At 31.7% G+C, this 21,828-nt stretch overlaps 1 protein-coding gene across 1 annotated transcript in view; it reads left to right on the forward strand.

The window, feature by feature from the left end:
- LOC118733941 (ATP-binding cassette sub-family D member 3) overlaps positions 1 to 21,828 on the forward strand; it is a 55,929-nt gene that overhangs the window by 17,915 nt on the left and 16,186 nt on the right. The window contains exon 2 of the mRNA XM_036463583.1: positions 18,192 to 18,304. Coding sequence (XP_036319476.1) covers positions 18,192 to 18,304 — 113 coding nt within the window. The remainder of the gene's footprint in view (positions 1 to 18,191; positions 18,305 to 21,828) is intronic.

The raw sequence follows: 21,828 nt of genomic DNA on the forward strand, positions 1-21,828 counted from the left end.
AAAAAATCCCACGTTTTTTATTTCGAAAGCAAACAATGTATAGAGGTCGCTCAAAGTGCACAAAGTTTTCCATGTATTTTTTATGGGGGAAAAGCATTTTTTCGTGGAAATTGTAAAGAATTCTTAAAAATCATTATTTTTCGATCGAATTGTTTATTTTTAAATTTTTTAATATTACCGATTTCTTATGGTCCGCCATTGCATATTTTAGGGTTTAAGGGGACCTATAAAAAATAGTTAATAATTATTTCCGATCGGGAAATAGTGACTTTCAATAGCTTTTTCTACGAAAACTTGCTTTTCCCCCACACATGGAAAACTTTGAGCGACCTCTATTTTTTGATTTCGAAATAAAAAATGGAGGTATAAAATTTTTTGGTATAGAACAATCCTATGGGGTGAGAGCATTAAAATTCGGAATTTACTTTTGGACCAATTAAATGTACATACTAAGGATGTTAATTTTTTCGTCTTTGTAATTTCAAAGATATGATCAATTCCAAAAATTATTAAAAAAATTCAGTGCAATGTGGAATAAAAAAAAAATTCACAAGGACGAATGGTAATTTTTTATGCTGATAAAGTTAGAAAGATGAAATTCGAGGATGTTATCGAGTTTATATAAGTCCTTAGTATAAATTTTTTTCAAAAACAAGTATTGCGAAATTTCAAGGATACAATTTTAAAAGGACATTTTCAATACTTACTAGTCCTAATATACCAAAAACTTGAATCATTTTTGAATTACTGACGTCAGAGTGAAAAACTAAAAACCCAATTTTACTATATTTGGCCCACGGTTTCGCGAATATATTGATTTTTGTGTGTAGTACTGTGTGTTACTATCGCACGGTGTTGAATGTATAATGAGCTAGACATTTATAAAAATTATTAAATATTAAATAAAATAAAAATACAGCCAACACTGGTCAAGATAAAATTATAGTTTAAAAAACTAAAACCTCGCTATCATAATATCCATTCGTACTGTCATCAGGTATGTAACTTAGAAATCGCCACATCTTTTAGAAATATTACATAGTTACATCCCGAGCTAATAAAAGGGAGGTAAAAAGGAGTTTTTATTATTGTCATCAGTGCAAATTATAAATCCCAAAAAACCCGGAATTATTTTCCAAGAATCCCGGGACCCCGGGATTAAAATTCCTAGTACATACAGTCACTCAAAGAAGAATTTTGATTTGATTTTTTACGGTATTCTAAGTTTTTTACGGCAATTTTTATTTTTTATTTTTTTAATTTACATACATATTCTACAACAAAAACCATACAAATAAAATTTTCAATTTTGGAGCAAATTAAAGGAAATTCGAAAAATTTGCATCAAAAATGCAAACTTTTTAATCAGAATTTTTACAAAAAAAATCGATTGTGCAATTTTAGTATAACAAAATGCAAGTTAGTAGATGCTAAAATATCCCGTCAGAAAAAATCAACGCAATTTTTTAGCAACTTCAAACATGCACTTTGTTGTACTAAAATTGAATGAGCTACTAAACTGAATACTCGAGTTTTTCATAAGAATTCTAATAAAAAAGTTTGAAATGTCGATGAAAATTTTCTCCAAATGAGCTATGTATGTGTATTTTTATAAAAAGATTATCGAAAAATGTTACCGTGAAAAACATTTTGAATACAGTAAAAAAACTATGCATTGATTCGTAGCCTGATCGTTTCGTAATTATTTTTATTGCATTGTGTTTGCAGTGCACGTGTACCTACTTAGTACTATATATTTAAGTACGTATTTTTCTTTCAGTTGTCAAACTAACTAAATAAATTAATTAATAGATAGCGAAATATATAACGAAAAATGCATGAACTCAACATTAGAAAGTCCAAAGTCAAGTGGGTATTATAAAAGGATTAGGAACATTTTCAGACGGAGTATGCAATAAAAAAGGTAGTAAATTACTTTTGGAAATTATCAAAATAGAACTTGACTATGTCTATACATAAATACATATGTATGTATGTTAACATACTCGTACATATGTACAAATGTAAAAAGATATGGATGTACAAAATAAAAATTTTAGAAAAAAATTCACTTTTATTAGCTCTAAAAACGCGGAGTTTGTTTTTAAATTTGATGTATGACTATCTTTGTAGAGAATTAAATTGTTTATAAAAATTAAAGTTGAGGAACAACATTTTCTTCAACAACATTTTCTTCATTGATAATTCTTATTTTTGCGAGCGCTAACTGAAAAATGAACATAGAGAGCTAAAATTTTGCCGACCGAAAAAAAATATTCGTTTTATTTGACACAGTCTAATGTTCATATGTATGTATGTAGGTATGTACATACAAATAATATCCTATTTTCAAAATATTTTAACTTATTCTCAGCGGAATATTACCTACTCAGTTTTAAATAAATAAAATCGATTGATGGAATCTCAACATTGGTCTTATACATGTTTTGCAAAACCTATAGGTAAGAACCGGTTAAAAAGTTAACGACTCATCGCGATGAACGCGAATACATACATACTATGTATATTCTAGGGTTGTGGCGGTTAGAAATTTTGCCGGACAACCTGATTCCGGATACCATGAAAAAAATAAGAAACGAATACGGTAGACTGCTGTCCCTAATGATTTTATCAGAATCGTTACTTTATCTAATCTTCTTTCGAAATTCAGTCTAGCAGCATTTGAAAACAACTACTAAATCAATAAATTAATCTTATCCTCCGTTTCGCCAATCAAGTAAAAAGTTATCAGACTTAAAATTTTCCGAACAAAATTATCTAGTTTTTAATGTTAACAGACTGATAAATTTAAAATTGAATGGTGCAACCGGGCAGCAGTGTTTATTAAAACCCAGGATTTAGAAGAAATTCCAAGCTGAATAACTTCAGGTTTTATGAAGATTTGTAACTACTCGGCAAAGACACAAATTTTAAGATGGGGCCTTTCTATATTAAGGTCACGATATGTTTTGTTGCATTGGGTTTTCGGTAAACTTATTCGAAATTATAAATCAGTTACCATGGATAAACCAGTTGAATCATAAGAAAAATACTGAACTCTAATGAAAGCTGTTCACAATGCCTTGAGAAAAAACCCACGACTCTAATCATTCTTATAAATTTTTTGATGCTGATTTCAAGTCAAGTTATACAACTTTTCTAGCTCGTCTGCTCTTGGAAAGTGGCAAGTTTTTAGACTTAAAAAAAAGAAATCAACATAGCTTAGCGAAAAATAAAAATCAGACATTAATAAAAATCCAAGCCGTCAGATGGACTCTAACTCATGTCGAAAAGATGGCCAAAATTGCGCGAAAAAAAATACCGGGAAAGTAAAAAATTGGTTAATTGAAAAAATTATTTCAACAGAAATCCTGACAATTTGAAATTTTAGTTAAACTTGTTTGCCTTATGTTAGAACGAATCAGAATGCGAATTAAAAGTTGAATTTGCATATTTTTCACATTCACAAAAATTACTGTTATTGAGCAAGTTAGTTTTTTTTTTACTTTTCCGTAATTTTTCACTCATTTCGACTCAACTCATCGACATGATCTAGAATCCTTCAGACGAATTGTATTTTAGTCGTATGCGGTCGTATAGTCGTATAACCAAAACAGCCAGATTCGCGATATTTATCCGATACCCGGAACATCCCTAGTATGTATGTACTATAGTTTGTATGAAAACAAAAAATAGTAAACTTTTTTTGCGAGACATTCTCCAGAAATGCAAAGTTATAAAAAAAACGGTAAATAGAAGAGCCACTAAAAAATAAAACGTAATAAGTATTCTCTAGCTGACGGTTGCCCATCCCAAGTTATTTCAACATATATCGTGTCTTTGATTTCATGAGTTGCTAAACTTAAATAGCTTTACGTACTATGTATATTATACTTACAGATTAAAACATTATTTACTTCTAGCCCAGCCAGTCTGACACAATTTTTAGGTATACCCTGAACTAATTCCCTAACCATACTAGAAATATTAACCAGATCGTAAACTGAACTTTGTTACGATCGAAAAATATTTATTTTCAAGAATTCTATACCATTTCTACAAAAACTTGTTTCTCCCCATATAAAATACATATATGGAAAACTTTGAGCGCTTTTAGCGACTTCTAAATATTTTTTGACCTCAAAATAAAAAAAAAAACATAGTAGGAGATCCGACAAGGGCACGACCTTCACCCATCTGTTTAATGAATGAAATCTACTTTGTATGAAATTTAACGTGTAAGGAAATATTTCGCGAGTGGGTTGGCTGAAAAAGTCCTTGCCAGAATATTTTTAATTAATTACTAATTCAATTATTATTATTTCTTATTTTTTTCCATTCATTTGTTTAATGAACAAATTACAATTATACGAATCGAAAGCATAAAGTCTATAGAATGTGTTAAACAGATGAGTCAAAAATAAATTATCAAAAACCAACACGAATTCTTAGTCACTTGAAACTTGCACTTTCTTAATCTAGAATTTAATTGGCTATAAAACTGAATACATAAATTGTTTCAAAAAATTCTTCGTAAAAAGTTTGTTGTTGTAAAATTTTGTTGAATTATTTTCAACAAAGGTTGAAATTTGGATTTGGATTAGGGTTGCCACCTGTCTAAAAAAGATCCACACCGTTCGCTGGATTTCAAAAACTGAGGTGTCAAATGAAAGCGATTGGTCTCTAGAAAATCACTATTGTCTTATTTTTTTAAATAGGGTTGCCACCTGTTAAGAAATTTACTATATTCAATGCCAATAAGCCTAAGCGTCAGTTCTGCACCGTCACTGTCAAATAAAACGACTTAGCCTCTAGATATGTAATAATGTATTATGTTTCCTAGTAGGGTTGCCACTTGTTTAAAAACTATAAGATCTTCACCGTTCGTTGGATAAACAAATTAAGATACCAAATGAATGTGCATGGCCTTCGCGTGCACAAAAACGTTAATTTTTTGAGTAAGGTGGCCACCTGTTAAAAATTACTATCTTCTATACATAGTATAAAGGAAAGGCGAGATATTTTGAACTACTGACGGAGATTTTTTTCAGTATATAATAAACGAAGTACATGATGGCATATGATTTCTTTCTCCAAATTCGTAAATGTACATAATGCCTCCCGTTTCCGAGGCCGGCTTGTTCTAAAAAACTAAACTTATTTCAACAACGATGAGACACAGGAGTGTGAAATGCGGGCAATTTAACGAAATCGAACAAAATGCGACGATACAAACCAAACTGTCCACCCAAGCGGCAACCGCTGTAGCGTTGTTTGTGTACTGATTGTTGGACTCTGCTGGCAGTATATTTGCTTATCGAATCACCTCATTCGCTCCATTGCCGATCGCCGATCAAAGTTCATAAATGAATTAATCAAAAGCAGAAGAAAGCAAAGACGATAAAATAGCAACAAAAAAACAATACATTTTGCACAAATATACTCGTATTTCCACGTTAGTGTTGAAATAACATGAGAAGCAGTGGTCAGGTGGGCAGTATGAGCTTATGTGCGCTTTGTCCAAAATTAAGAAAATAAATTCATGAATACCCAAATAAAGCGAAGTTGCAATATTTGCATGATTTGCCACTATTGAGCGCGCGCATCCTAAGTCTGCAGTTCGCATGCATGTTTGGTACATCAAGACCATTTTAGAAAATCAAGTCGGAGTATTATCTACATACATACATACATAGTATGTAGTATGTATGCACTCGTATTTATGTATCTGCCTACGAAGAAACTGCTGCAAATATTTCTAAAGAACCTTGTTAGATATAAAAGAATTTTATAGCCATTGAAAGGTCAGCTGAGTTGTCTAAGAGATATCTACCGGAAATTAAGGCATTTACTTTTAACACACTTGCTTCAAGGAAGACTACCCTAGAGTCATTATGGTGCATTAGCATGCGTAGAATTATCAAAACTATTTAGGCTTAAATCATTACGTTTCCTTTGGCGAATTTCGCCTACTCGCTAAACAAGCACGAGCTAAGATTGCTTAGCAAATCTAAAGCGAATTTTTGGAAGTGCATGGTATTCAAATAGAAAGTATTCACCAAATTGATGGAAAGGATAAATATTTTATAAAAAATCCTGCAAAATTGAATTGAAGATGACGATGATGAAGTCTGCGAAGATGGGAACATGTTAATGTCAGAAAATGTTTCCAACTTTGATATCCTTTTATTGTCCTTTTTTCATTTCTATAACCCGCGAAATTGTTGACCGTGGCGGACTTTTCCTTTTTTTCAGTTTACTTTTTACGTTGTCTGATAACTTTTATCGTCGAGTTATTTGCCAAGATTTATTTTTTACATTGCAGTTATTTCCTGGCAAAAATATTCTGATATTATCTAAAGGCTTTGTCGGCGGCGCACAATGTAAAAAGTGTGCAAAAAAATTAAAATTGATGCTAAAAAATTGTTTCTAAATGGATTAGAGCACGCTGAACCTGAAAATGAATTTTTTAGTTCATAATATTTAATAATAATAGATTGGCGCTTACACATACATATCGAGTCCTAACTGCCAAATAACGTAAGCGACGTTTTTTCAAAATTTTCTTTTCTTATTCCTAGAGCATTTAGATGCCTTTCTGCATCAAAAGGAAAATTTTGGAAAAAAAGTCGCTTACGTTATTTTGGCGGTTAGGGCTCGATATGTTAGTGTTTGGCCAAGCTTCTCCTCCGATTTGTGGCGTGCGCCTTGGTGTTGTCACACAGAGCGGACGGACCTACAGTTTTACGCCGACTCCGAACGGCGATTGTAATTTTGTGAGAAGTTGGTTTTCATAGCAGAAATACACTCGGAGATTTGCCATGGGCGACCTGCCTGCCGAGGGGCGACCGCTGTTAAGAAAAAACCTTTTAACGAACATTTTTTTTGCGATGTTGTTTTTACCATGGCTTGAACTCAGGCGCTGCGGAGTGGAAGCGCGCACTGCTTACCACTATACCACAGCGGCCTTTCATAGCTTTTATATTTTCTATGAAAAATAAGACTAAGATTAACTCTAGAAAGGTAAACCTCGCAAATTTTACGAATTCATTTACATTTTTTTAAGTATAGCAAATTCGGAAAGCCCTTTTGTCATAACAGCACTAAAAATATCAACCTTTTTTGGACTTCTTTTAAAATTAAAAAATCTGCATTTTTTAAATTTTAAATGAAATATTAATTTTTCTAAAATCGGATACAAAAGTAAGTAGTCGTTAAATTTACTTATAACGTAATCTAAGGGGTTTAACCTTTCCAGGGTTAAGATTAAAAAAAAATTTATAAGCATTTGAATTAAAGTATAAAATGTAAAATAGCGAAAACACATTTTCTGACGAATTGGCAAGCCGAAAAGCTCTTATCACCTCGCACCCGTGAATTAAAATTTTGTATAGACTGCTGGGCATATATTTTATTATATTAGGGCAATTCATCTAAATGCGTTAATACCTCGTAACCATGTAAACCTCTTACCCTTACTCAATTTTGTAGGGAAACCGGTTTATTTACGAGGTTTACGCGGTTAAGAGGCATTTACGCGTTTTGATCAGTGTTGCCACAAAATGTTTTTATTTTTTACCAAAATCACCGAAAAAATTATCAAATTCAACAAAAAATTACCAAACCTATTTAATGTGCAGAACTGTACAAACCAGGGACCGTAACAGTTATAAGTTTTATTTTAAAAATCACTTTTTAATCGTTATTAACTGAGTTTTATTTTTTGCTCGGAAAATAATCGTTACGTTTTAAGTTTTATTTTTTGCACGGAAAATAATGGTTACGTTTTAAGTTTTATTTTTTGCTCGGAAAATAATCGTTACGTTTTAAGTTTTATTTTTGGCTCGGAAAATAATCGTTATTTCTTGAGTTTTACTTTTTGCTCAGAAAATAAAACTTAATTTTTGCGTATGCGTATGCGCTTTTTTGCACTTTTTCTTTAGTAATGTGGTTCTCTTTGTTTCTGCCCTGGCATCTGTATTTTCATTACCCACTCCACAGTGGCGTTAAAGGTTCAATGCAGCCGCCCCCTGTCTATTCACGCATGCGCATGCGCATACGCAAAAATTAAGTTTTATTTTCTGAGCAAAAAATAAAACTCAAGAAATAACGATTATTTTCCGAGCAAAAAATAAAACTTAAAACGTAACGATTATTTTCCGAGCAAAAAATAAAACTTAAAACGTAACCATTATTTTCCGAGCAAAAAATAAAACTTAAAACGTAACAATTATTTCCCGAGCAAAAAATAAAACTCAAAACATAACGATAATTTCCTGAGTAAAAAATAAAACCCAAAATATAATGATTAAACTTGATTTTTATAAGTAAAAATTAAAAAATAAAAATCAGTGCCGCTGAAGGTACTCCCAGTAATAAGAAATATATTGGTTTACTCCTTATGCACGTAGCATTTCTCTTTCCGCGTGATTTTTTGAGTTGAAATTTCAAAGGATAATCGTTATTTGCGGTCCCTGGTACAAACATATCGAGCCCTAACCGCCAAAATAACGTAAGTGACATTTTTTAAAAATCTTCTTATTGATGCAGAAATATTCCTAGAGCATCTAGATGCATTTCTGCATCAAAATAAAAATTTTTAAAAAATGTCGGTTACGTTATTTTGGCAGTTAGGGCTCGATATGTCTATACATATACATATATATCCGAAGATACCAAGCTTTTCAGGCAATCAGCGCTCGATTACCCTCAAATTTTTACTAAAGTTTGTTGATTTTTTTTAAATATTGAACAAAGTTTGAAATTTGAATTTGCTTGAGTTCTGTTAAAGAAAGAACAATATTTTTATAAAAAATAACCAAAATTAAATCACAAAAAAAAATATATTAAATCTTGTCAAAATATGGTGCGGCAATAATTTTTTCCACCACTGTATGTAAACAAGTGACAAGAAAATATATCGAAAATTCAACGCTTGAAGGAAAGCTTTCGACTCACATATATCCATAAATGGTGGCCGGGTACACCGTAAAATTTATGTTAATTGAAAAGCTGACGAACTGACAGGGAAAGGTAGGACCACCCAAAACCTTCCAAGAAAGGACACGGTGCATATACTTAGCAATAGCCACTTTCAGTTTGTTAAGGAACACACATTCTAGTAGCCAAGGTACGTTGGAACAACTTTCGCCTTGCGAAACTTTCAGGATTACCTGGTCTTTCCTGGACGCTTACGGTCCACTTACTAATAAGGAATCATAACCAATATTGACCAATTTGACATGTAAGACGGAATTGAAAAAGTTACTAAATTGAAAAATAAATTACCAAATTACCAAACTTGATGAATAAAGAAAAAAATTACCAATTTTGGTTAAAAATTAACGCAACGCTGGTTTTGATGAATACCCTGATTGTATTTCATTGTGTTGTTACCTTTCCAAACACAGTTATGTATTGCTTTACCCCTATTTTAAACATCTTTGATACAACGTTCAGCGAGATATAATGAGATTAACTTATATAGTCATATGTGGGCGGTATCACGCCCATTTTTCAAAATTCCAAATAATGATACTTCTTTTCAAAGGATTGTTGTTAGTATTAGTTTTGAGTAAATTAGCGTTCATAAATTTCGAAATATCACAGTTTCAGGTATTTCTGAAATTTATCGTTATATGAAAAGTGGCCGTAATTTTAGTCCGATTTCAATATTTTTTAATGTTTTGCTTTTATGTTCCAAGAATAATAACCATACTGATTTTGGTACAAATTGGTAGAACGGTTACCGAGATACATATGTGTGATCATAAGTAGGCGGTGCCACGCCCATTTTCCAAAATTTTGTCGTAAACGTATGTCTTGGCAAAGAATTGTTGCAAGCATAAATTTTGAATGAGTTAGCTTAGTATTTACTGATTTATCGAAGATTTCGTATTTCTCTAAAATACCGTTATATGGGATGTGGGCGTGGTTATTATCCGATTTTGCCCATTTTCAATACCATCCGTCATACGCCCTAAAGAAGTACACTTACCAAGTGTCGTTAAGGTATCTCAATTTTTACTCGAGTTATCGTGTGCACAGTTGGACGGACGGACGGACAGATCGTCACCGCTTAATCGATTTCTCTTTTCATTCTGATCATTTATGTATACATTTGTGTAGATCTATCTCGATTCGTTTTGCCTGTTACAAACAACTGTTATGTGAACAAAGTTATAATACCCTTGTGCACAAGAACGCTCGGGTATAAAAATGTATAAGCCGTAGTACAGTAACTAATTAAGTATAAAACGTTTTATTTTACGGGATTATTCTTTTTCAACAGATACTTTTCATTAATTTAATTTAAAAAACATGATTCTATGCATGATAAAAACATTACAAGGTGAATTCCATTCTCTCAATTCGTCGGCCATGATTTTTTTCCTACGTTTGCTAGCATTTTAAAATCATATAAAAGTGAAAATAAAAAAATTATGTTGTTCACAATTGTTGTTGTTTGAGAATCAAAATAAGAATGTGTGTGTGAGATTTGAATTTTTAAATTGGCAAACGTCAGACTGCCTCTCATTGGTTTTACCTTGTTATATTTTTATCATGATTTTTTTTACATACATTATTTTTTAGATTTACTCCTTGTAAACAGTTGTATTACATACTTTTATTTTCAACAAAATACATATAACAGTCTCAATCATGAAACTTAAAGTTTGTTATCAAGTTAATTTTTTGATACAATTTTAAATGGAGAATTGAAAAATTTAATCAAAAATCTCCTGATATCCGGTTAATTTCCGTTCAATTTTACTATCTGGACATCCCGTTAATATTCGTTAATTTTTCTATCCGGACACTCGAACTTTTTAATCAGATATTCGAAAAATCCGCATAACAACATTCAGCACTAGTTTTTGGCTTTCATTTACGACAAACAAAAATAAATGTTATCTAAATGTCGCCATGTCATTAGTTTATTTTAATTAACCGATGCTAACATCATTAATAATTACGTTAAGCGAAAACCTTTGAACTTTAGTCTCGCAGTGATAAGAAGTATAATTTCATGACAATTTTTGTTCTAAGATTGATGACCAGCAGCAGTGATAAGAAATCTCATTTCATCATAGTTTTTGTCTAAGATTTACGACCTAATGCTACATACATACATATATTCACATTTGCACTTTAACTGCGCAAATTGGAATATTGAGCAAATAAGCTCCTATCTGAACTCTATATTTATCATACAAAAACTGAATAAGTTGCGCAATTAAAATTTGGTATTAGTCCCGTTTTGTGTGTTCTAATTGGGTGGTATTTTTTTTTGGTATGTACGAAACCCTGCGGGCGCTTTGGCTAAATTAGAGAAAGTTTTATCTAAGAACAGTCGAAAGGCGGTGGCAAACCTCCGAGCGGCGTAAAACATCGACACGCACGCCACAAACTGCAGGAGAAGCTCAGCCGCACACTTAGCAAAAATGTAAGCAAAATGTATATGCAATTAAATGTAAATTGCGTTATTTATTAATTGAATTATTGTACATATGTTAAATTGCGCTCAAGCAAGGGCTTAATTGCTCTGATTACTCAATTAAGCAGAATTTACATGAGGCGATTTTCTAAGCGCCAATGTAAATTGTGCTTAAATTTTCTAGAAAGCCATAAAACCGCCTTCAACTTCTCATGCGATCGCTTACAAAATTGGCGTATGTAAATGCTGCTTTAAAGTCCATATGGGCAAATCCTAGCTTACGTTCAGGCGTTAAAAAATGTGTATGGTTTAAAGCAGTACTTGCACTGTACGACATTTTTAGTTTTTTTTCTGGGGAATCGATAAAACCAAATTTTTCTGAAAATCTGAATTATATATAGAAGAGTTATTAAAAGTGTATTTGTCAATTTTATTGGGCCTTATTAACATTTTTATTTGAATATTTTTATTGAGCTTTGTACCACAATTTTGTTTATTAGGGAAAATTGAAAAAGCAACAAAGTCTAAGCGGTAGAAGTTATAGCAGCTATTTCGGAGATCACTAGATCTCCTCATCAGACTTCTTTTTTCTAGACTTCAGCAGCGATCGAACCCGCATGATCGATGTGCAAAGTGTATGGTTAGCTGCTATAACTTCTACCGCTTAGACTTTGTTGATTTTTAAATTTCCCCTAATAAACAAAATCGTGGTACAAAACAAAGCTCAATAAAAATCTTAAAGCAATTGATTATTCATTCAAAGGACCTTTCTGTGGGCCTTGGGGTTGGAAGAATTTGAATCTACAGTTTATTTTTATGACCGGTAGGGTACGCTTTATTGTAACGAACATGAAAGGACCATGAAGGAACAGTTGTTTTTAAACAATAGGGGTATTCACGATCCGGTGCATACTATCTAGCATGGTGCATAGATAGGATAAATAGCATGATTGGCTAATGTTGTTGTTGTTTTAATACATGAAACAACAACAGAATTTTCCAACCATGTTATTTATGCTATCTATGCACCGTATTCGCCGGATCGTGCATACCCCTAGTGTTTTATCATGTTTCTTTACATCTAAGCACCCCCGCCGGCCGCGGCGGTGATCATGTGTTATAGCCAGAAAATTCGCAACACCCTCCACAAAAAAAAAACAAATCTAAAAATTCAACGGTAATTTTTAGGGACTTGAAACTTGCACTTTATTGCACTAAAATTGAATGGGGTACAAAACTGCACATTCAAAAATTTTCTAAAAATTAAATATTAAACAATTTGAAATTTTGATGAAAATTTTTTTAAGTTTGATTAATTTTTGTGAAATTTGTGCAAGCTTCGAAATATTTATTTATGCACATACGGGGTTTCTGTTATAGAAAGGTCATTCCAGGTAAAAGAGGAAAACCGCATAAATTTAAATATGCCCTAATTATCTCTATTTCAGTAGTAACCTCTTTTTAAATGACTACATTTTATCAACCTGTTGAAAAATATTAAAAAATAAAAAGAAGTTGTAATTTTTGTCTATGGAAACTTTTATATCATGCATAATTACTTTACACCAGTCACAAGAAGATGTCCCACCAGTCACAACTTTTAATATTTTTTAAAAATTTCTATGAAGATTATATAAACCTAATTTTTATTGAAAACGAAAGCATATCGACCCTCTGCGCAAAATTATCGTATGTTACATATTTTACGAAATTCACTTGATGTAAGTTTGTTCTCCATCCCATAAGGCATCACCTGTTAAAATAATATATGTAGCTGAAATCCCTATAGCTACCATAAAAATTAACTGTAAATTTTATCGTATGTGACAATAAATTTTTTTCTTGTGGGCGAAATTATCGTATGTGCAAAGAAGTTAGAAATGTTATATTATTATTATTATGTCTATATTTTAGTTTTTTTTTTTAATAAATTCACTGCACTTTATAATGACATAAGTATTTATTGCGACAGTTACGCTGGTCAAAACCGTAACAAAGCCGTAATAGAAATGCTGTCATATTTTTTAAATTCTTCGACCTTCATAAATAAGATTAAAATAACATATTTACTTCCAGGCCATACTATGCTGCCAGTTGATTCTGTACATAGTACAATTGAATCTTTTGTACGAAATCGTACTATTTGGGCGCCTAGTGAATGGCCCATAACCGTTCGCAATCCACGAACCAATCCTTCAAGTTACGACTGCATCGAAATTGGCACTCTGAGTTAAAAAACTGGAAATCTTTTGCAGATGTTTTGTTACCCACCAAAATTAAAATAAACTTAAACGACGAAGATTAAAACTGTTTCAAAACATTAATTTTAATTAAATCTATGTCTTTGTTGAAGGTGACTATTGTTTAATGTTAATGTAAAAACTTAATAATAAAAAAATCATTAAACTCCTGATTTTTCGCAAATTTAAATAACAAATACCGCTATGTTTCAGTTTATATGCAATTTCAACTGTTATAAATGTTATCGTTAGTACCATATTTGGCGAGTACTTTTATAAAACCCTGTGAATAAAATTATCGTATGTGCCGAAAAACATATATATTTAAAAAAAAGAACATTTTCCACGCAAAAAAAGCTTGAGGTTAATTAACTTACTCAATTATCTCACCAAATCTAGAATTTAGTATTGATGGTGCCAGCCAGAGCAGAGAAAAATAAAAACACTCCTGTAAACACTCCTGGGTCGATATAATTCATATTTTACAACACAAAAACATCGGGTGTCAAGATTAAGTGTTTTGGCTAAAATTCATATTTGAGTGTACAAGCGTAAAATAGAGTTCTTTTCAGCGTACCATTCAAATGCTAGTTACATAAAACTAAGTAGTTTCGTTTAGTATTTCTGTTAAAGCAATTTTATACATTAGTTACCTTTCTACATATCGTACACGTTCTTCAAAGGTGACACAACTCAAAATTACACGTTCGGTAGAAAATGCGATAAACTATTTCTTAGCACATGCTAATCATATGGGCAGGGAAGACTTTGCCTTATAACAAAAATTTGCTCCAGTTTTTGCTGAAAGGTAAATGCAACCTCTGTATACATCTTTAGTGCATAATTTCAAAAATTCCAAATTTTGAGTTGTGTCATTTTTTTGAAGATGGTGTGCGATATGTTAAAAAATATCTTTCGCTGTTGTATAAATTTCGACGAGATAGTTATAATTCACAATCGATCACATTCTGGAGTAAAACGTCCCACCAGTCACAATGGAATGGCCCAGAATGAAATATATTTTAAATGAAAATTACTAAAAATATATAAATTAAATTAAGTTTCAAAAAATATCATAATACATGCGCTATTCTTATCATGACGAACACAATTATTTTATTACTAATGCAATGTAGTTTTTTTTTTTTAATTTGGGTGATTGATTTTATAGCTCAAAGTACAATGATTAATCAAAACATATTAAATGGTTCTAAAGTTATTTATGGTTTTACTTCACTCGAAGAATACAGATAGGGCAAATCCGAGAGATAGTCATCCAAAATAGGGATGTCAATGCATAAAGTTTGAAAGTTTGATTTATATGGTTTTGGTTGAAGCATGAACTATATTTTTATGAAAAAATAACAAAAAAAAATGTAATTTAAAAACCTTGCAAATATTTAACAAAAATCACCGTGTATTCATTTCTGCTCCCCACTGTAGTGTTTAAAACTAAAAAGTAAAGTAAATAAGTGTGAAAAGAAATATGAAGTTAATATAATTTAAATTACATACATTTTTTCCGTTTTTGGTTGATTATTTCTCGGATTTGCCCATATCTGAACACAGTATAATGTATTTTTCGAGTGAAGTAACACCATGTATAATTTTCGAATCATATAAAAATTCTTCTAACTACTGCAATTTTTTTCTGTTTTGATTAATCATTATACTTTGAGCTATAAAACAATCGCCCAAATTTAAAAAAAAAAAACATTGCATTAAAAATACAATAATTGTGTTCGTCATGATAGCAATAGAGCACGGGAGGGACGTTATTTAAACCAAACATTCATTTGAAAGCAAAGTTTATTGAGTTGCACGTGTTGCTCTGCTTAATGATTTTACGTATTTAGTCGTGTACATAGGTAGCTCCTCATCACAATTTAATACATACATATGTATGTATGTACATATCGGAAAACATTTACAAAGTTCAAGTGACTATATTGGAAACCCACATACTATAGAAATGCAGTGTGCTGCTCCATTATATTTTAAGGAGCTTAGCAACTGTACTTTTTAGCGCATGTATCTTAATTATTTTTCAATGAATTAGAACATACATATTTGTACGATTATGTATATATGTAAGAGTTTTGTAAATAGTTGTAACGTAATAACAGCAAAGTTCAATAGTTACGACAGTCTTATATTTAATTGTTATATGTTTTATATGCATACATATGTTTTATATTTCTGGCACTTTAACTGAACTGCATATGTACTCTTTCCAATAACGTAGTAATCATTTCATTGCAACTTTTTTTCGAGAACAAAACATACACTTTTTTTTATAATAAAAATGTAATGTGTAATAAGGTGTGAATGTTAATAAAAAGTCTAGTTAATTATTGGCGGAAGTGAATGCACGGTTCGGATTCCCAGAAAAAAGTTAGAAAAGTTCTTAAGTAATACAATAGGTAGTTAATTTTTTTTATATTCCTCATAAGTCGTAATTCAATAATTTTCCTGTTTAGATCAGTGTCAAGAAAAATATTCTACTTGTACTGCTAGAAAAATCAATCTTATAGGTTTATACAAAACGAGAAGTAACTGGTTGAATGGACTCTACAAGGCGAGAAACGGAAGTTCGAGTTGCCATAGGGAAGACTAAAGTCTATAAAGCCAGGGCCTATGGTAAGGATGTGTACGCCACTAACGGGCACTGCCTTGCCCGCGGGCAAAGCTCTTTTAAGCGTTCTATACATTTTGTATAGGCGCGTGCAGAGTAAAAGAGTAAAGGCGTATTTCACCTTATACTATCCGGTTTAAGGCATCCAATTCCGGACTATTTTGTGAATACCGGGATTTTCGGGATTAAAACCATTAACCCTGCAAACCATTTTTCATGGTATTCTGAATTCTTGAGAAATTTTAAAGAATTCGTAAAGAACTCGTCCGATTTTTTACCGGATTTTCTAAAATTAAATAAAATGTGCACACTTCATTTCGTTTAGGAAATTTCGGAAGAAAATCGGTAAAGCAATGAGAATAATGCCGCTATGTGAAAGATTTCTAGCCGAATTTTCCCAGAAGTTTCTTCATTTTTCGTACAGGAATTTCTTTACGAGTTCGGCTCAACCACTTCATATAATTTACTTTGAAGATTCGTAAAAAAGTCGTAACAGAAAGATTTCGTTAAGATTTCGGAAACTTCGGTTTTCGGGGAACGTTACATTACATTACAGTGTCTGAATTTCGTCCTATTTTAGTTTGGTCGTAAATTAAATTATATCCCGGGATTTTGGGCTCAAATAAATAAATAAATAAGGGCTTGGGACTCCCGGGTTTCGGGAGATGCCTTAGTTCGATTTTAGGTAAGAGATTAATTTTAAATTAATGAATTTGTTTTTCATTAAAATTGTTAAAACTTCTAAAATATGCATGGCATCAATAAAAAGAAATCAAAGAAAGATTAGTCGTAATTAAGCATAGATATTTAAAAAAATTACATAATTTTTGGAAGAGGGGAATAAGGCTAAACTTCGCAGGCCTGTAGATTGATTCTTCGAGAAAAATATGAACTAATGGTTTGCCATCGTACAGTATGTTTAAATTTAACTTATCCAGCAGCCGGATTCCTACATTCGCTATCGCTAATTCTTATTTTTTTGGGTTTGGCCGATCTTATCCTCTAATTTGTGATGTGCGTCTTGATGTTGTTAGACGAATGTAGGGATCTACAATTTTTCGTCTCCTCCGGACGTCAAATACACCTTATGAGAAGCTTTTTCATGGCAGAAATAGTAATACACTCGGAGGTTTGCCGATACCTGCCGGAGGCCAACCACCGTTAGAAAAAACTGTTTCGAATTTTAGACATTGCTTGGACCAAATATCGAACCCAGGTCCTACAGAGTGGTAGCATATACCCCTTTTCGCCCGGTCACAGCGGCCGCTGAACTTAAAGCAATTCAAAATCCATGCTTCTTGGAAATGCATACCTACATACACTAGGCGACAAATGAAAGTGTATAACTTGTTCTTATATAATATTCACAATTATTTTTATGACACTTTGTTTGAATTAATTATCTATGGAATTTCTATATTATAAACCATATAAATTAAGGTTTCAAACTCTATATAAAGTTCACAATAATTAAAAAACGTTCAATAAAATTTTCAAGTTTGTATTCACAATTTCTAGAAAATTTGCGAGTATCCAGTTTTGTAGTCCATTCAAGTTTAGTCTAAAGAAGAGAGCGAAAGTTGCAACCGGCTAAAAAATCATGTTGATTTTTGAGATTTTTTTTTGTGTTGGAGACTGCTTTTGTCTTTTTTATATTTTTACATTTTTGTGAGCTTTATATTAAGTATGAAACTTTGGTTTGTATGGTTTATATTTCAGAATGAACTATATTAGCATAAATAATTAAAGGAAAAAATGCTTCATGAAAATAATTGTCAATATTATATTAAAAGAAAGCGTATACTTTCATTTGTCGCCTAGTGTATTTTTAAATCTTCATGACCATGATACTCAACAATTATATTTCCTTTCATTTCAGAAAACCGGGCTATGAGGATAAAATTCAATACACAATCGCTGAAAAGAAAGACAAAAAGGGCACAAAGGCACATGTCAATTCTGTATTCTTCAAACAATTACGACAGTTGTTGCGTAAGTACACAAAACTTCACTTTGGCAACAACAACTCTATATTGTAGCTATTAATCTAAACGGCTAAATGCCTCGTAACCGCGTAAATCTAATAAATAAACCGTTTTGCCCTATTGTTGCCTTAATTTTATAAATTTTTTTTTATCGATAAAAACACACGAAATTACGTTAAAATATTATAGTGTAAGTCATAAAATAACAGTATCACATTAATATAAAACCGACCAAATCAAAATAACTATAATTTTCAGTCAAATAAAGTTAGTTCTCTTCTTCTAAGTTGGGGGCAATCTTGCCACCTACCGAATTACGATTATCAAATATGTAATTAAATAGTCGTACCCTCAATAATAATGTAATACTTACAATGTTTTTCGAGCTCAATTAGTTCAAGTTTTGAGTTTTTTTTTGCTGACGGCTTTTGCGGTTTTTTTTCACAATAGGTCTTTGCGCATATTCTTCCACAAAAAGTTCATGTTTACATGGAAAAAAGTGCAAAACGGCGTCAACAAAAAAACGAATAAAAATCAATGCGATTCTTTAGCCGCTCAAAACTTGCACCAATTTTACTAAAAATTTATAATCCTGTTAACTGCATACCCAAAAAATTAAAAAAAAAATTCTGGTTAACAAGCTCGAAATTTAGATACAAATTTGTGGAGTTTTTCTAAATTCTGTATAAAGTTTGTAAGTGTGATTTATATGGTTTTTGTTAAAGCATGAACCATATTTTTATAAAAAAATATCAAAAAAATTTTTTCATAGCTTGAAAAACATGGAAATATTCAAAATGAAACACCATTCATCCACTTTTGACCGCCACTGTATGTACATTGTACATACATATGCATGCAAAAAATTATCACGTTTAGCGCTAGGTTTTATTATAAGCTTTTTTTTACGTATTTGCTTTGTTTTGTTAAGTCAACCGTGTTTTAGCTGTTCATCGGTCGTTTGGGTAATGCTGCCAGACGTGAATAGGGTTTCGGAATGAGTAGGTCATACCACTGAAGTATTGAGTAAGAATTTTATTTAGCACTTTACACCAGTGAATTATTGAAGATTGCACGTCAAACGTGAAGAGTGCAAGCAAAAACAAAATTCAAACCGGCAGAATTATGTATGTAACACAATTTAATTTAGTAAAATTGAAAGATTTACCGTCCATCAATCATGACGAGAAGAACAAAACAAGAATATGTACTTAAGTACCTATATGCAGTGGCAAAAATATAAATAGGGAAGAGACATTTTAGCATTCTTCGGATATTTTCCTTTCGTTTATTTATGGTGATTTCGTTTCTACCAAAAAATGTCGCCCTTTATATTTTTAAGAAAATTTTGTGCTCGTTTCTTAAAATGTTACACAAGGTCGAAGCCAAAAAAATCATATTCTCTGCCCTTTGAAGCTTTGTCAGGGGACATGATTCAATAATAGGATGGTTTTGTAATAAAACAGTCTTCCCGCTCCCACACATAAAATCGGCTCCTTTACTAGTGCAGAATATTGCTCACTCTACAGTTTCTAGTTATATTAGTAGTAAAACCAAAAATTCTTCATACTAAATATTCGTTGGCATCACCTTCGTTTGCGTAATTTTCTGGAACAAGTCTAGAATAGCGCCCGTTTAGCTAAAAAATAACCAAAAGTGCCTATTGATAGAACTTTTTACGCTGATTTCAACGATACCAAATTTATTTGGCGCTGGTAAAAAACGAAGAAGATATAAGAGGTTTATTTGCTTTGTTTATTTATATTTTTTATTATCACTTAATTCTTAAAACCCAAAAGTAGATCATGATAAAATACGTATATCGAATTAAAGATAATAGCTTGTACTTTCTAAATAATATAAATTTTTTACCATTAATCATGCAGTTTTTTCCAAAAAAGGTTATTTCATGAAAAACTAACATTTATTCGTTTTTTAGTGGTTTTGGTTTAGATATATAAAAAACAATTTCAATTATGTATATCAGCTGAAATCAAAAAAAATAAATAAAAAATCAGTACTTTTGGTTGCAGTTGCATTCCTTATACGACTTTTTACCTCATTATGAAATTAGTGACGCAAATAGAAAAAAAAAGTTAACAACTAATTCCTTACAAAAAGCAGTTCTTCCCCCGACTCCGCACGTAAACTGAAATTCCCCGCTCGAGCCTCCCCCCTGCCCGTACGTAGCGACGCCCATGAATAAAAAGGCGACATTTTTTGGTAGAAACGAAATCACCATTAATTAAGTTTTGTAACTTATGTATAAGTATACATACATCAAAAAATTTTTACAATGTATATACCAAATGACTATTTGTGATTTAATAAAAACAACATTTTAATATCATATTTGAAATTGCATGTTTTTTTTTTTGAAAACGAAAAATAAAACATTTTAGAATTTTATTTGAAAATAGGCATTTTCAGTTACCAAATGATGGTTTTTTAAAAACGATTTGAAAATGTGCGCGTCAAAAACAAATATGTAGATTTTAGAAGTTGAATACAAAATTTTCGTTCTCAAAACTGAAACGACCATTGTAGGTGCAAAATCTGGTTCGAAACGTTTTTAAAAGTAAAACGTTCCACACGAATTTGAAAACGAAAAATTCTCTGTGTACATACACCTGTGGTCAGCTGATTAAGTCAGGTCACATTTTGACGAGTTTTGGCTGTTTTTCTTTTGTTTATTTATTAGTTTTTAATCATTTTTTTTTAGTTGACGATGTTGTGCGTTTTCTTCCATATAAAGTATTCTCGACAATTTCTTTTATATGAAAGAAAATGCCTAGCACCGTCAGCAAAAAAAAAAACAAAATAAATCAAAGCGATTTTCTGGCGGCTTGAAAATTGCATTTTATCCTGTTAAAATTGTTTTTAGTGTGTAATTAGTAAAGTTCGTTGAATTTTTATAATGTTTGTACAAAGTTTGAAATGTTGATTTATATGGCGCTGGCCGCGAAGTCTGTTCTGCCTTTTCAAAGTTGGATAGGGAAGCAAAGCGACTTCGACAAACTTCGCATCTGGACACTCACGTCTCTGTTGACAATTATATTTTCGAGAAAGTAGAGAATTTCGTTTACTTGGTAGCCAGCCTTAACGCATATAACAAGTGCTATTTTGAATTGAGTAGGCAATACATGAGTAAAGTCCTGCGAGTACCGCAGACGATGGAATGACGACCTGTATGAGCTCATCGAATTAGAAGACAACGACTCCGCTGGCTTGACGCCATGTCGTGCGAATAGATACCGAAGCTCCAGCTCTGAAAATATTCAACTCGGAACCCGCTGGTGGTAGCAGAGGAAGAGGGAAGCCCCATGCGATTGAAAGACCAAGCGGAGGACTAGGCTTTAAGAAAAAGAATTTATACATACATATAATATGATAAACTTTTATAAAAAAATACTAAACATTAAATAAACTAATGGAAGATTCCCAAAACTGGTCACAATGTTACTTAAATAGATTAACTGTAACTAACTGTGTAACTATCAAGCAATATATCCTTCATGCCGCTGCTTACCT

Source organism: Rhagoletis pomonella, unplaced genomic scaffold (assembly GCF_013731165.1).
Source record: "Rhagoletis pomonella isolate Grant_MI unplaced genomic scaffold, Rhpom_1.0 Rhpom_scaffold_00002, whole genome shotgun sequence".
Classification (NCBI taxonomy): domain Eukaryota; kingdom Metazoa; phylum Arthropoda; class Insecta; order Diptera; family Tephritidae; genus Rhagoletis; species Rhagoletis pomonella.